We start from the raw sequence: 13,236 nt of genomic DNA on the forward strand, positions 1-13,236 counted from the left end.
AGACCAAGGTGACTGAACCTATTTAGTAATCGGACTTTTTAAATATGGAAAGAAAAAATAGTCTACCATACTCAGCTACCGTGAAGGATTTCTCTTCTTTCATGGTCTGAAAACAAATATGAAAAAAAAAAACCTGTTCGGTCAAGATTTGTTACATATTTATATATTTAATTAACAACGGTAATTTGCTCAAAAAACTTTACCAATTTGTCAAGTGGAATGTCATGGCACAGTAGAATTAATTTTTTGCTATTAATTATTTGAAGACAAAAAACAACAACAACAAAAAGCCAGTAGTCTACTTTTAAGAATAATAAGATTTTGTGTTAGAGATCCTTTGCTGATCCGTTGTAGCATGATTATAAAATTCCTAAATATTGAGGCGATCGTGGGGGTTTTAAGCTTTCATATTGTTATACGTGATAGATATACACTAGTACAAAATGTAAATGGCCCTAACTCAAACATTTCAATAAGTAGACATCTGGGGTTTATAAAGTGTGGTCTTTAATGTTTAATATAGAAACGATTGTTTGTCATACAGCCCAAAATCGTGGAATGGCTAAAACCAAAAATACATTAAAGAAAACATTGAAAAACATTTTACGCCAGCTTCCACGACAACTTTCCAGTCTCCAAGAACTGGTTGAGACGACAGCGTCAGCTCCTGGGTGAAGACGCCTTCCTCTGTTGTGACCTTGACCCATTGTTTGATATTGTTGTTTTGCGCGTCCTGTACCAGAATCACAAAAAGTTCACGTAAGTTTATGTATAGCCTACATGTACCAACATGCAATTCTTAAACATATGTTGTTTTTGTATACTAATTCATAATGGTGGCATAACAAAGAACTCACAAAAATGGAAATGTCCATTGTTCCTTTGTAGGACTGCAAGTCAGAATACACGCCAAACACTCTAAACTTCACTGGGAATAAAATATTTATTTATATTTAAACATAAAATATTTTTCTCAAATTTTCACTTAACAAAATCGTCGGAAGGAACGAAGTGCCAGTATGAATGGGTGGAATAAGCGTAAATACTACTAGCAGTGAGGTATATGTAGCGATTTTTCTTCTTCTTCGTTCTTAATTTTGAATGTTGGAAGCCTTTCCCATCCATTACAATTAAGTATACGTGTGGACTGGTTATGCGCCATTGAGGACATTGACTCCGATTTCAGCCTGCTTTTCTTTTTGGATTTGCTTCCATAGCCTTTATCCAACAAAGAACAAACTGCAAGGCAGCAGTTGTTTGATTTTGGAGTTGTCTCTCCTAAAAGAGTTGCTGTCCCCAGCTTTCGAGCCTCATCTGCCTGGGAGTTCGAAATCAAAATAATCTTCAAGTTCAAGACAATCACAAGTACAGTTGACTTTTCGACTTGAGGTCTTCGTCAGCACATATCACATAGCCTAGAAATGGTTAATCTAGTTTTGTCGCAATCAATATCACAATTTATTCTATTCTATATATTTAATTTGGAAAAATTCCACCTACCTGTATCACTAGGCTTAAAGATGGCCTTATATAAACGTCTACCTACCTGTATCACTAGGCTTAAAGATGGCCTTATATAAACGTCTACCTACCTGTATCACTAGGCTTAAAGATGGCCTTATATAAACGTCTACCTACCTGTATCACTAGGCTTAAAGATGGCTTTATATAAACTTTTACCTACCTGTATCACTTATCACTAGGCTTACAGTCGGCCTTATATAAACGTCTACCTACCTGTATCACTAGGCTTAAAGATGGCTTTATATAAACTTTTACCTACCTGTATCACTAGGCTTAAAGATGGCCTTATATAAACGTCTACCTACCTGTATCACTAGGCTTAAAGATGGCCTTATATAAACGTCTACCTACCTGTATCACTAGGCTTAAAGATGGCATTATATAAACGTCTACTTACCTGTATTGCTAGGATTAAAGATGGCCGTATTTAACGTCCAGTTACCTGTATCACTAGGCTTAAAGATGGCCTTATATAAACGTCTACCTACCTGTATCACTAGGCTTAAAGATGGCCTTATATAAACGTCTACTTACCTGTATTGCTAGGATTAAAGATGGCCGTATTTAACGTCCAGTTACCTGTATCACTAGGCTTAAAGATGGCCTTATATAAACGTCTACTTACCTGTATCACTAGGCTTAAAGATGGCCTTATATAAACTTCTACCTACCTGTATCACTAGGCTTAAAGATGGCCTTATATAAACGTCTACCTTTATCACTAGGCTTAAAGATGGCCTTATATAAACATCCTACCTACCTGTATCACTAGGCTTAAAGATGGCCTTATTCAGCTGTATAAACAACGAAGCCTCTTTGCTGTTGTAGCTGAGACTCTCAGACTTGTCAAACACCAAACCACCGCTACCAACGACTTTCAGCATGTAGCCGCTGTTGGGCAGGTCAGCGGGCAGCTGGGATACAAAAGTCATATCCTTACAGTCAATGATTATATATTGTACTACACTATCAACTAGTTAAGAAAAATAACCTATAGCTTGGGTAATTTCTCTTATTATTTATAACACACAAACATGTTTTTCCATCCCCCTCCTCGATAAAAATGTGTTTCCATGTAACGTAACATTGCATTTGTCCTACCCTACAGTAGGCGGATATAATACAAACTTAGAATAAGAGTGTGGATAGCCATGAGATATTAAAAGACTACCTGTACAACTTTAAGACGAATAGTGTGTTTGCCATCACTTTTATTGATTTGTTTCGGTCGAACGACCGTGAAACATTCGAACACAGACAACAAGACGTGTGGTCTACGCAATTATCAAGCTGGTCAAACGGTTACATTTTTTAAATCATTTTTTTTTCTAAGGTCTTGATTAGTTCACGTAGAAAATAAATTAAATAATTGCTTTTTTATTAAAGATGGCCTTGGTCAATTAAATCATTTTTTCTAAGGTCTAGATTAGTTCACGTAGAAAATAAATTAAATAATTGCTTTTTTAATTAAAGATGGCCTTAGTCAATTTGAATAACCAACGAAAACTCTTCAGTAATTCTTCCAGACTATTTTCTCCGTGGGGGAAGTGGGGAGGCACTTGATATTTTCGGGGGGGGGGGGGGGGCTAATTTTCCAGGGGAGGGAGGCGGACACTGGTAAAAGTATTTGTTTTATAGAAAAATTCCATTTATGGAAGAAACTCTGAGACTCTTTGCTGCTGTAGCTGAGAATCCATGCCTGGTCAAAGACCAAACCATCGCTGCCACAGACGTTGAGAAAGTAGTAGTCTCTGGGCAGGACGTTGGGCAGATGTGTGTGTGTGTGGGTGGAGGAGATTGTTTATTAATGGTTTGACTCACTTTTATGTTGATCATACCAGGTGAACCTGCGAATGAGAAAATACAAATTTAGATATTGTCGTTTTAAATTATGCTGCTTATTATTATAAATGCTTATTTGTTCTTGCTATATATGACATCATCGTGTCATTAACAAAGAGAAGTTAACTCACCCGATTTGAAGACTTTCTTGGCGCTAGCCACAAGAGTTGCTTCCCTTAGAACTTTGGCGACGACCGTGACGTCACCGGTGGCCTTGAGAATGTTGACGCTGACGGTGAAGTCCATGTTGGGGCGGATCGTAGACGGGGCGATGACGACATACGAGCTGGAAGGTTAAAAAACGTATAACATTTTCTTAAAATCTGTTTCTTAAATTATAAACGAAAAAATACATTTTTAGAGCAAGAAATATTCACTTAATAATCTTTGTGACAAAAACATTCGAGACTTTAACCGGTTAAGTGGATAAAATGGCCCCCGAAAATATATCATTCAACAAAACGCCCCAAACAGTGATGAATGTGAATAATGCTGTTGTTGTTATTGTTTTTATTTTAAAAACAGATATACAAAACTTTATTAAACTTTAAGCTAATTTTTAAAACTTAAACAATACCTAAATTTAAAAATTAATAAGGTTTATCTGCTGATTAGGCTAATTAACCTTTCACCCCCACTTACTTTTGTGCACACACGGCGGTGAGAACCGCTGCGAGAAGAAGGAATAACCGCATGTTGTTGCCTGGAAACAGGAGAGACAAACAATATTACAGTAAGGATAACTCGGAAACTATACAAATACATTATTTAGATATTATATTTGCACATTTGTTAAAGTTTTACTTTAAACCATAACTAATTAAAGTTTAAGTGTTAAAATTGATACAGTTTATTAATTTTGTACAGTACTATTTCTTTTAAAACTTTATAAAGCTAGCTTTATAAATCATCATTATCATTTCCCAAGACAAATGGGACAGATGAAGTTGAGTCATTCTGCTTCAGAGACCTCAGCATATGAAGGGATAGTGTGGTCAGCACTATGCCCAGCCGCCTTTGTTTTCCTAACATGTTAGGTACCAATCAAGGCAGGGTGAATTCAGGTACTTTTTACTGATTTGAACACGGGTTCGAACTCTACACTCGCGGGTTAGAAGTCTAGCACTCTACCACTACGCCACGCCGTCCCATAGGCCTTTATTATTTAAATACAAAAATTTTAACTTTTTTTTTTCTAAAAATGTACTGTAATTCTACACTGCATTTATTTGAGCTTAACCTTAACTAAAATCGTCTTACCTATGCAGTCTTTCTCCCTGTAAGCAAGCTCTGGTTAAATCTTATGAGGAACTGTAGCCGTACAGCTGTTTCTTTATAATTAGATGTCGACTAGCGCAAATGATCTAACCCCTTTACCATCTTCATACAAACTGAATCAATTGTGCCCATTTAAGTTTTTTTTAGAGTTAATTAGTGACTAACTAAAATCGACCAATTGCGATGCTCGTTACAATAAACATGTAATTAAAAATTGATTTTGTTTGTTAAGTTAGGTTGTTGGGTCTAATTTCTTACGTAGAGTTTAGTTTATTGAACATGAGTTATTCAATACAATCTTCTCGTTAAATTTCATACTTTCTACACAGTCGCGTATCTGACGTTCATTTCTATAGCTTATTTAGATATGTGTTACTTCATGAATAGGCTGAATACGTTGAGTATGTCAATACTTTGAACACCGATCTCAAAGATAAAAACTTGAATAGATAACAAAGATGGGTTGAGTTTGACGAGGTTGTCGGATGGTAGAGCATACTACTCCTAACCCCAAAGTCTCGAGTTCGGATCCCGGGCTCGAATAAGAGATGTCCATAAGTACAACAAGCTACGACGAGTACCCTTTTATACGCCGAGTCACAGAAATATGTTTACTCTACCTCACCTGCCCCAGGTTAAAAAACTCGTGCGCTCCACCGCCCTACCACTCAGTCCCGATAACCTTAACACACCTGTCATCACATGACGCTACTGAACTGCTCGTCTAGGTCGATACTCACCTGGGATTTTTAATGGAGGCCAAGGGAATCCTGGACAAGGGAATTTGGAAGATTGGTGGTGGATAGTGGATGGTGGATAATGTATAGTGGATAGTGGATGGTGAATACTGGATGGTGGATGGTGAATGTTGGATGGTGGATAGTGGATAGTGGATAGTGAATATTAGATACTGGGTGATGGATAGTGGATAGTAGACGGTGGATAGTGGATAGTGGATAGTGGATAGTGGATAGTGGATAGTGGATAGTGGATAGTGGATAGTGGATAATGGATAGTGGATAGTGGATAGTGGATAGTGGATAATGGATAATGGATAGTGGATAGTGGATAGTGGATAGTGGATAGTGGATAGTGGATAGTGGATAGTGGATAGTGGATAGTGGATAGTGGATAGTGGATACTGGATACTGGATACTGGATACTGGATACTGGATACTGGATACTGGACACTGGACACTGGACACTGGACACTGGGTGATGGATAGTGGATAGTAGACAGTGGATAGTGGATAGTGGATAGTGGATAGTGGATAGTAGACAGTGGATAGTGGATAGTGGATAGTGGATAGTGGATAGTGTAATGTACCTGTAATGTTTTTATATCTACTCTTTCTAGCAAACACTTCGACGCTATCCAATTAAACCCAATGTCGTATAACATCTATTTATTTTTAATTAAAAAAACAATGATACTTTTTTCTATTTCCACGTAAACACATTAACTTGACTATTGCTTCAGAAAGCTCGAGGAAATTGTGTATTAAATAGTAATATCTTATACTTAGATTACTTTTAATTTTGAGTGAAGCCGTGCCCACCTATCTTCCCCCCCCCCCCCCCCCACCCCACCAATATACATTACAGGTAAATTAATATTTTTCCTTTTTCTAAAATACCGTAATTTGAGTAGGCCTACTGTTTCGCTTAGTAGGCAACGTTTTAAATATAAATATAACCTTCTGCTCATAGAAATTTCATCAAATTTTTGAGCGATTTCCAGTAAGTAAAGAGTTCTTTACTCTATTTTCCATGTCTCAAACTTTTTCAGAAACTAATTTTATTTATTTTATATTGCCATAAAGTATATTCCCAGAGCCTTTCGACTTTATATGTTTTCTCGAGAAACGATCTGTTTTGTCTTAGATTTATATATTTCGCTAAGAATATGTTACTTATTATTAGAATTATTAGAATTATTATTTAAAAAATAATTGTATACGAATATACGAGTAAGTTTAGCAGAGCTCACTGTCGCTTTATTGTATCATATTTTGAAACATACTTCATCAACAACACTTATATTTTCAATGTTTTAATATAATATAATGTTGGATTTCTTTACAACACATCACGGAAAGTTGAGCTGACATCAGTGTTGTCTTTTAAAATCTGTCGTGCATAATAAACAAAAAAAAACAAGTCTATATTATTTAATTATTTGAACAGTGGTTCATTATAAAGAAAATAAATTATTTTCTTCTTTTTAGTGCACATTTATACAAAAGCTTGTTATAAAAAAACGTTGGTTGGTTGTTTTTTTTTTTGTTTTTTTTTTTAATCCTTTAAATATTGTAAATATAGTATAATTGTAAAAATTACCTGACTTAAAAGAATTGCGCTCCAAATTAATGTAAATAATGTGTGTATAAAAGTGCGATAAAATTATTACTTTGTAAAGGAAACATAATTTATTTACAAAATGTAATTAAACATTCAATTAGGTTAATTTTTCTCTCACATTATATTGCCATCGAGTTTTGACCAACATGCTAAATTCAAAAGAAATTGGTCCATTGGGAGTGGTCAAAATTTGGCTTGCTTGGTTAACCAAGACGAAGAGAAACAACAAAAGCACGAGGAATCAAGATAAAATCAAATCTTGCATAAAACACTCGAACGATGGGGTTCATTAAACGTGATACCTTCCATATATAAACCGTGTAAATACTCTTTATATCTTAGTCTTGAATATAGACAAAAAATACTCAGGTGAATACCACCGTGTCTATTAGACAAATAGGAAGTAGAATCGGTAAACATCCCAAAATAACGGTCAGTACCTGAATATTTCCACTTACCTAGGCACAGCTAATACAATCCTTGCAGACGTCACAAATGGAAGAATCCTCCAGAATTTTGGACTGGTAAAAAACCGTCACCTGGTTTCCTGATTAAAACGAAAACAAATTCTATTGCATCTTTTTATGAAATTATCTATCTCAATTTACAATATATAATTTAATAGGATAAAAATGCATAAAAAATACTATTTTTTTCAATATTTCGCATGACATTTTAAATTATATAGATTACACGTTTAGAATCTCTAAGAAGTTTAAACTTAACTGTGTTGAAACTTATGTTTCTAAGTTTAAAACTTTTATTTTAATTAGTTGAAGCATAGTACGCCTTAGTTTGTAAAGGTTTTCTGTCAAGTGGTCTTATTAATATATATTATGTCATTTGAAATATCGTTTAGTTCAATATCCGATAACGGCAAAAGTTGATTGTAGAAACTGTTGAACGATGTTTAAGTAGATAAAAGTAAACCAAGCAATGTTAGTGTAAAACCTGTGACCTACGTGGCTCATAGTAGTCATAGACCCTGACGGCAGCTGGCTGGGACTTGGCAACAAAATCAACTCGTCTGACTCTAAGGTTTAAACACACGGGCGTCGTGCCGATCTGGGAGGTAGAGGCACATTTAGTGTATAGATAGTACATTTTTTAAATGATTTTCATCCTTCTTAGTGAGCTACACAAACTGATTGATTATTTTTTTCCTGATCCTTTCAGATTTCAAACATTAGGCTACATATTTCATCGTAAAGCTTTTTCTATTTTATGTCAATGTATAATTTACTTTTTATCTGCTTTAACTAAATAACAGAAATAATTAGACATTTTCAAACTGATTAATAAACTATAATTAATTTAAAACAAAAGTATTTTAAAAAGCAGCTGTTAATGTCATACAAGTAAAGTAATAATATTCCTTTTGCAAAATAAATAAGAATAAGTATTGCCTGATTGTATTTTATTTGCCTACTTTAATATACTTTACATGAACAAAACATTTTAAATGGATAAATCAAAATGGTTTGCTTTCGGAATATATTTTGATAAAAATATTTAAAGAGAATTACTAAATTGAAATTTAGAAATCAAGTTTCATTATTTTAAAATTTTAAAATTTAATCAAGTCAATGTTCATTATTATAAAACTAATGAACGAATTTGCTTTTAAGAAAGAAAAAAAATATGAAAAAACGTTTGATTGGAAAAAAGGACGAGATTTTCAGATAACAAAAATTATATTTAATTTTTTTTAATTTTAAAAACTTGAGCAGCTGCTTTTCCAAACTAAAAAAAACAAAATTGAAGAAATCATTTTTAGATTGGTAAAAATAAAAATCACCTTTTCAGCATACTGACCTTATCAAAATAGAGAATGACCTTCTTGTTTTGTGTCTCGACTCTCTTTAGAATGTCCAATTTGGTGATACTCTCAAGGTCAGCATCAAAGCCTGATGGGATACCCAACTCTTGGACAGCCATTCCACTGCTCTGGCCATTTCCCCTCCACCTGATTTAACAATTTAAAAAAAAAAATTAATTAAGCTAAACTTAAACGTATGATAAAATATTTTTCCTTCTCATATACTTTAAGTGAAAATACATCAGTCTACGAGAATATAATTTTTATTTGTTTTATTTAGTTCGCACATTATTGCCAAACAAAGAAAAACAAATCGATAGTATGTTAACAGTTAAACGCTATAACTACTTTCACGTACGCTGTGCAAGTCTCCAACACTAGTAGGTTAAGTGTCTCCTCTACAATTTTAACTTTTAGATCAAATGTAATGGCCTCTATTTCTGAGAGAACATTGAAAAACACTGCTGCCTATAAAAAAAATATAAAAGAGCATGTGCAATTGATTCTGGGTTATAAAATTAAAACATGATTATAAGTATTTTTAATATTACAAAACGTTGAACTACTATCTACAAAAAATAAGTCTGTTTTCAAACTATATTTTAAAATAGTGAAATCCCAAAAATGGGAGATATGTTTTTGTTGTAATACGTGTAACACATATGGTTACCAGCCAATGGGGGGGAGGGGGGTGGGAGAATGAAGTTTTAATTCATTGGGTTGCGGCCACCGTGGGACCGCAACAGAACTGTTGAAGTAGATTTTTTTCATGCTCTTGTGAGCGATGTTACCTGTGTCCCATGTCATGTGACATGGGACTGTGTGTAGTTTCGTGCCTAGCCGTGTGAGTCACACGCAAGGCTGCTGTCTGTGGACACGGTGACCAAGATGTAGACCTAATGATGTTTTTTCTCTCTGATTTGAAATCGTCGTACTACTGTGTTCTGCATCGCCGTCATGGCTCGATGCAGTGAATAAAGCGAGTACTTGCCAACAACTGTCGGTGTCAGTGTGTTCTAAATCTCAGGGTCAGCACGTCTTAACCACAACACCTCAGTGGGTAAAAGCATTCCCACTGAATGAGGGTTACATACGATTCCATAAAGTAAAGTAATACATAAACAAACAAGCTATAAGTGTATAGGAATACTTACTTCAACTAAGGCTACACCTGAGCCACGAGCGATGATTGTTAATTTTGCTGGTAAACTTGTAATCTGTACATTTTGTATATATATATATATATATATATATATATATATATATATATATATATATATAATATATGTATATATATATATATATATATATATAATATATATGTATATATATATATATATATATATATAATATATATATATATATATATATATATATATATATATATATATATATATATATATATATAATTAGAGTACGTGTGTAATTTTGTTTAAAACATTTGAAAACAGAGTTTAAATTACAAACATTATCAACAAAAGACAAAATATTCACACGGCACCTCGCTCGTCTGCACCAAAAGTGAGTTGGACTTGTCTATATCAAAGGTGAAGGTCGATGAAGCTTCAGATTGTGAGGAGACAGAGACGATGCCAAACCCCTGTGTACATCGATATATATATATATATATATATATATATATATATATATATATATATATATATATATATATATATATATAATACATATATATTTATATTTATATGTATATATGTATAGGAAGAATGATCTCACGGACAAAAGATACCAGGACAAAATATATAATGACAAATGATATCATGGACAAATGATCTCACAGTAAATTTTTAATAGTGTATTGGATGATTTTAGTTGATCTGAACATTTTTATTGACTGTCATATGTATCGTTTACCATATTTAATATTGTTTATACGCCTATATTATAATTTCAAGAAATGTTTGCCGCATAAATTTGTTATATCGACTAAACATTTTAACATTAAGATTACTAAAATATTATGAGAAGATTAAAGAAATATTTGATAGACAGCGTAAGTGGACTTGCCAAACCTAAGACAATTCTACCATGTCAGGTGGACGAAATTAGATAAAAGGGAATAAAATAACAATAAAGACACACCTTGGTAACAAGGGATATATGTATATATATATATATATATATATATATATATATATATATATATATATATATATATATATATATATATATTTATCGACTATTTCAGTGAATTATTTTTAGGAACTGTAGATTGATTGAAGCATTACCTGAGAACTGCTCTTGTTGGTACTAAAGCTGGATTTAGACTCCAGCGTGGCGGTGATGTGAAGCTTCAAGTTGTTGCTGTACGTCTGCTTGGCGTACTCACTCATGGCGTTCAGTGCGACGACCGTGTCCTACATAGAGTATAATCGTTTAATTATAATTGGTTAACATAATATTGTGCAATTTATGTTTTTAATTAAATGTTTATGTACCATTGGGGAAGAAAATGTTTTTAAAATATTATTTTAGAAATTCAAAAATTTAGAACTTTAAAATGAGGATAACATATGTTATATAAACAATGTTGGAAGAGGTGTCCACAGTAAAAACAATATAGTTTCAAATCGCCTGGGGTAGGAATATAACTTTTATGGCGATTCTTAAAAATTATATGGGAGAGTACGAAATAGTGACGTCTTACTTATATATTACATTTAAAAAGTTTTTTTTTGTTGTTTACTAGTTTGAAATTTATTAATAAAAAAAAAATTTATAAATTATAGTTGAAATTAGCAAAGTTTCCCATAAAGACAAACTACTAGTACACAGTTAAAAAAAGCAATATTTTTTATCGTTTTTTATTGGACACATTAAAATATGTCGTAACATGTCGTTTTTTGGTGATTAGATATTTTAACTAGAATTTTACAATGGGGATAGTTAGGACAAGGTAGAAAACGGGTAACAATATTAATTAAAGTGCTTTATCACAACTCAAACACAATATATATTATGCAGAAAATGAAATGGTTTTTCAGCTTATACGAAAACATTTATCATAGTGTGCGTTGTTTTTAGGCTATAGTTATTCAAAATCAACTTTTTAGACAAACCTGTGTGGACGTGAAGCCTCCGTTGGCGTTTCTCTGTTTGGTGATCCACTGTATGATGCTCTTGCCCGCCACCAAGTCGCCCCGCTTTGTGTAGGTCAGCAAGACGTAGGCGGTCATCTCTATGTCAACGGCCTTGGTGGGGTTGGGGCTAACCCAAGTGTTGGTAGAGGTCTTTGGTGGCTCCTGCTGGTGCCAGTACTTCATGCCGTCTGCGTAGAAAAATTTAGTTTCTTTAAGTGTTAAGCGTGTCTGTCGTTTTAGCTTGGCATTTAATAAAAACATTTTAGTGGTTAGTATTTTGTCAGTGGAGTAGAGTAATTCGTCAGTGGAATACAGTAATTTGCCAGTGGAATAGAGTAATTCGTTAGTAGAATATAGTAATTCATCAGTGGAATATAGTAATTCGTTAGTGGAATTCAGTAATTCGTCAGTAGAATATAATAATTCGGCAGTGGAATACAGTAATTCGGCAGCTTAATACGGTAATTCGTACTCTTACATTGGTATTATGAAAGTAAGTACCTTTGATTGTTGCCTTGGCCTCCAATTTGTCTAGAACAGCTTGGGTCATTTTGCTGCCGGCCAGTTGGAAAGCGTAAGACGCCATGGCGAGAACGTAGAGATCATCCATTTTGGCAACTTCCTGTTCAGCGTAGGTCAAAGCCTTACTTCTGGCTTCGGCAACATTCTGGGAAAATATGAGAATGTGCGGTAAAATCGAGGTTTTACTATTAAAATAACATTATAAGTCATTACAGCATCTGCTTACAGATATCTTAACCCCTGAACTATCACTACAAAGTCTGTAAGTCAACCGTTACCTTAGAAGTCTAGAATTAACAATTTCTTACCTATACAAAAAAATCAATACCCTGACTTATTAATATGAAATAAATCATTTCCTCACCAATAAAAACTCTACCATTGAGTAAAGCTTTAAAATTAATACATAGTTAACCAATTTTATAAAAAGAGCTAATGGCGATGGTTTGGACACACCTTGCTATATCTAGTAGCAACATTACCAGACACGCACTAGATTGGAAAACCCAAAAAAATAAGATAGTATTTAGGCCAAAACGAACATGAAAAATGTCAGTAATACAAAAGCAGCCGAAATGACAAAGGCCCAACTTGAAGAAATCGTCCAGAACCGAGTACGATAGAGAGGTGGGGTTACGTCCCTTAGATCCACAAGGAGTCCACATTAAAGAATATGATGATAATCGATTTTTACAAGCTTTTATTTAACTCGCTTTCTCTGTCGTCAGTCTGTCGTCAGTCTAGATCGAAACGCAGGAGCGAAATTTCGGACAGTTCTACTTGACCGATACG

The 13,236-nt window shown here is 33.8% G+C and overlaps 2 protein-coding genes across 2 annotated transcripts in view; both read right to left on the bottom strand.

Annotated features, from left to right (window-relative positions):
* The window catches only part of LOC131951071 (CD109 antigen-like), a 28,955-nt gene extending 24,212 nt beyond the window's left edge, over positions 1-4,743 (bottom strand). The window contains exons 1-8 of the mRNA XM_059313341.1: positions 4,627-4,743; positions 4,009-4,069; positions 3,498-3,652; positions 3,346-3,371; positions 2,285-2,438; positions 858-928; positions 608-733; positions 67-106 (exon numbers count right to left, since the gene is read on the bottom strand). Coding sequence (XP_059169324.1) covers positions 67-106; positions 608-733; positions 858-928; positions 2,285-2,438; positions 3,346-3,371; positions 3,498-3,652; positions 4,009-4,061 — 625 coding nt within the window. The 5' untranslated portion in view covers positions 4,062-4,069; positions 4,627-4,743. The remainder of the gene's footprint in view (positions 1-66; positions 107-607; positions 734-857; positions 929-2,284; positions 2,439-3,345; positions 3,372-3,497; positions 3,653-4,008; positions 4,070-4,626) is intronic.
* A 1,872-nt stretch (positions 4,744-6,615) lies between these two features.
* Positions 6,616-13,236, bottom strand: part of LOC131951072 (CD109 antigen-like) — a 31,005-nt gene continuing 24,384 nt past the window's right edge. Inside the window, exons 30-39 of the mRNA XM_059313342.1 lie at positions 12,424-12,589; positions 11,902-12,110; positions 11,071-11,199; positions 10,326-10,424; positions 9,979-10,041; positions 9,183-9,292; positions 8,821-8,971; positions 7,968-8,070; positions 7,464-7,552; positions 6,616-6,774 (exon numbers count right to left, since the gene is read on the bottom strand). Coding sequence (XP_059169325.1) covers positions 7,464-7,552; positions 7,968-8,070; positions 8,821-8,971; positions 9,183-9,292; positions 9,979-10,041; positions 10,326-10,424; positions 11,071-11,199; positions 11,902-12,110; positions 12,424-12,589 — 1,119 coding nt within the window. The 3' untranslated portion in view covers positions 6,616-6,774. The remainder of the gene's footprint in view (positions 6,775-7,463; positions 7,553-7,967; positions 8,071-8,820; positions 8,972-9,182; positions 9,293-9,978; positions 10,042-10,325; positions 10,425-11,070; positions 11,200-11,901; positions 12,111-12,423; positions 12,590-13,236) is intronic.

Source organism: Physella acuta, unplaced genomic scaffold, assembly GCF_028476545.2.
Source record: "Physella acuta isolate Inbredline_101_S28 unplaced genomic scaffold, ASM2847654v3 ptg000797l, whole genome shotgun sequence".
In the NCBI taxonomy this organism is placed as follows: domain Eukaryota; kingdom Metazoa; phylum Mollusca; class Gastropoda; family Physidae; genus Physella; species Physella acuta.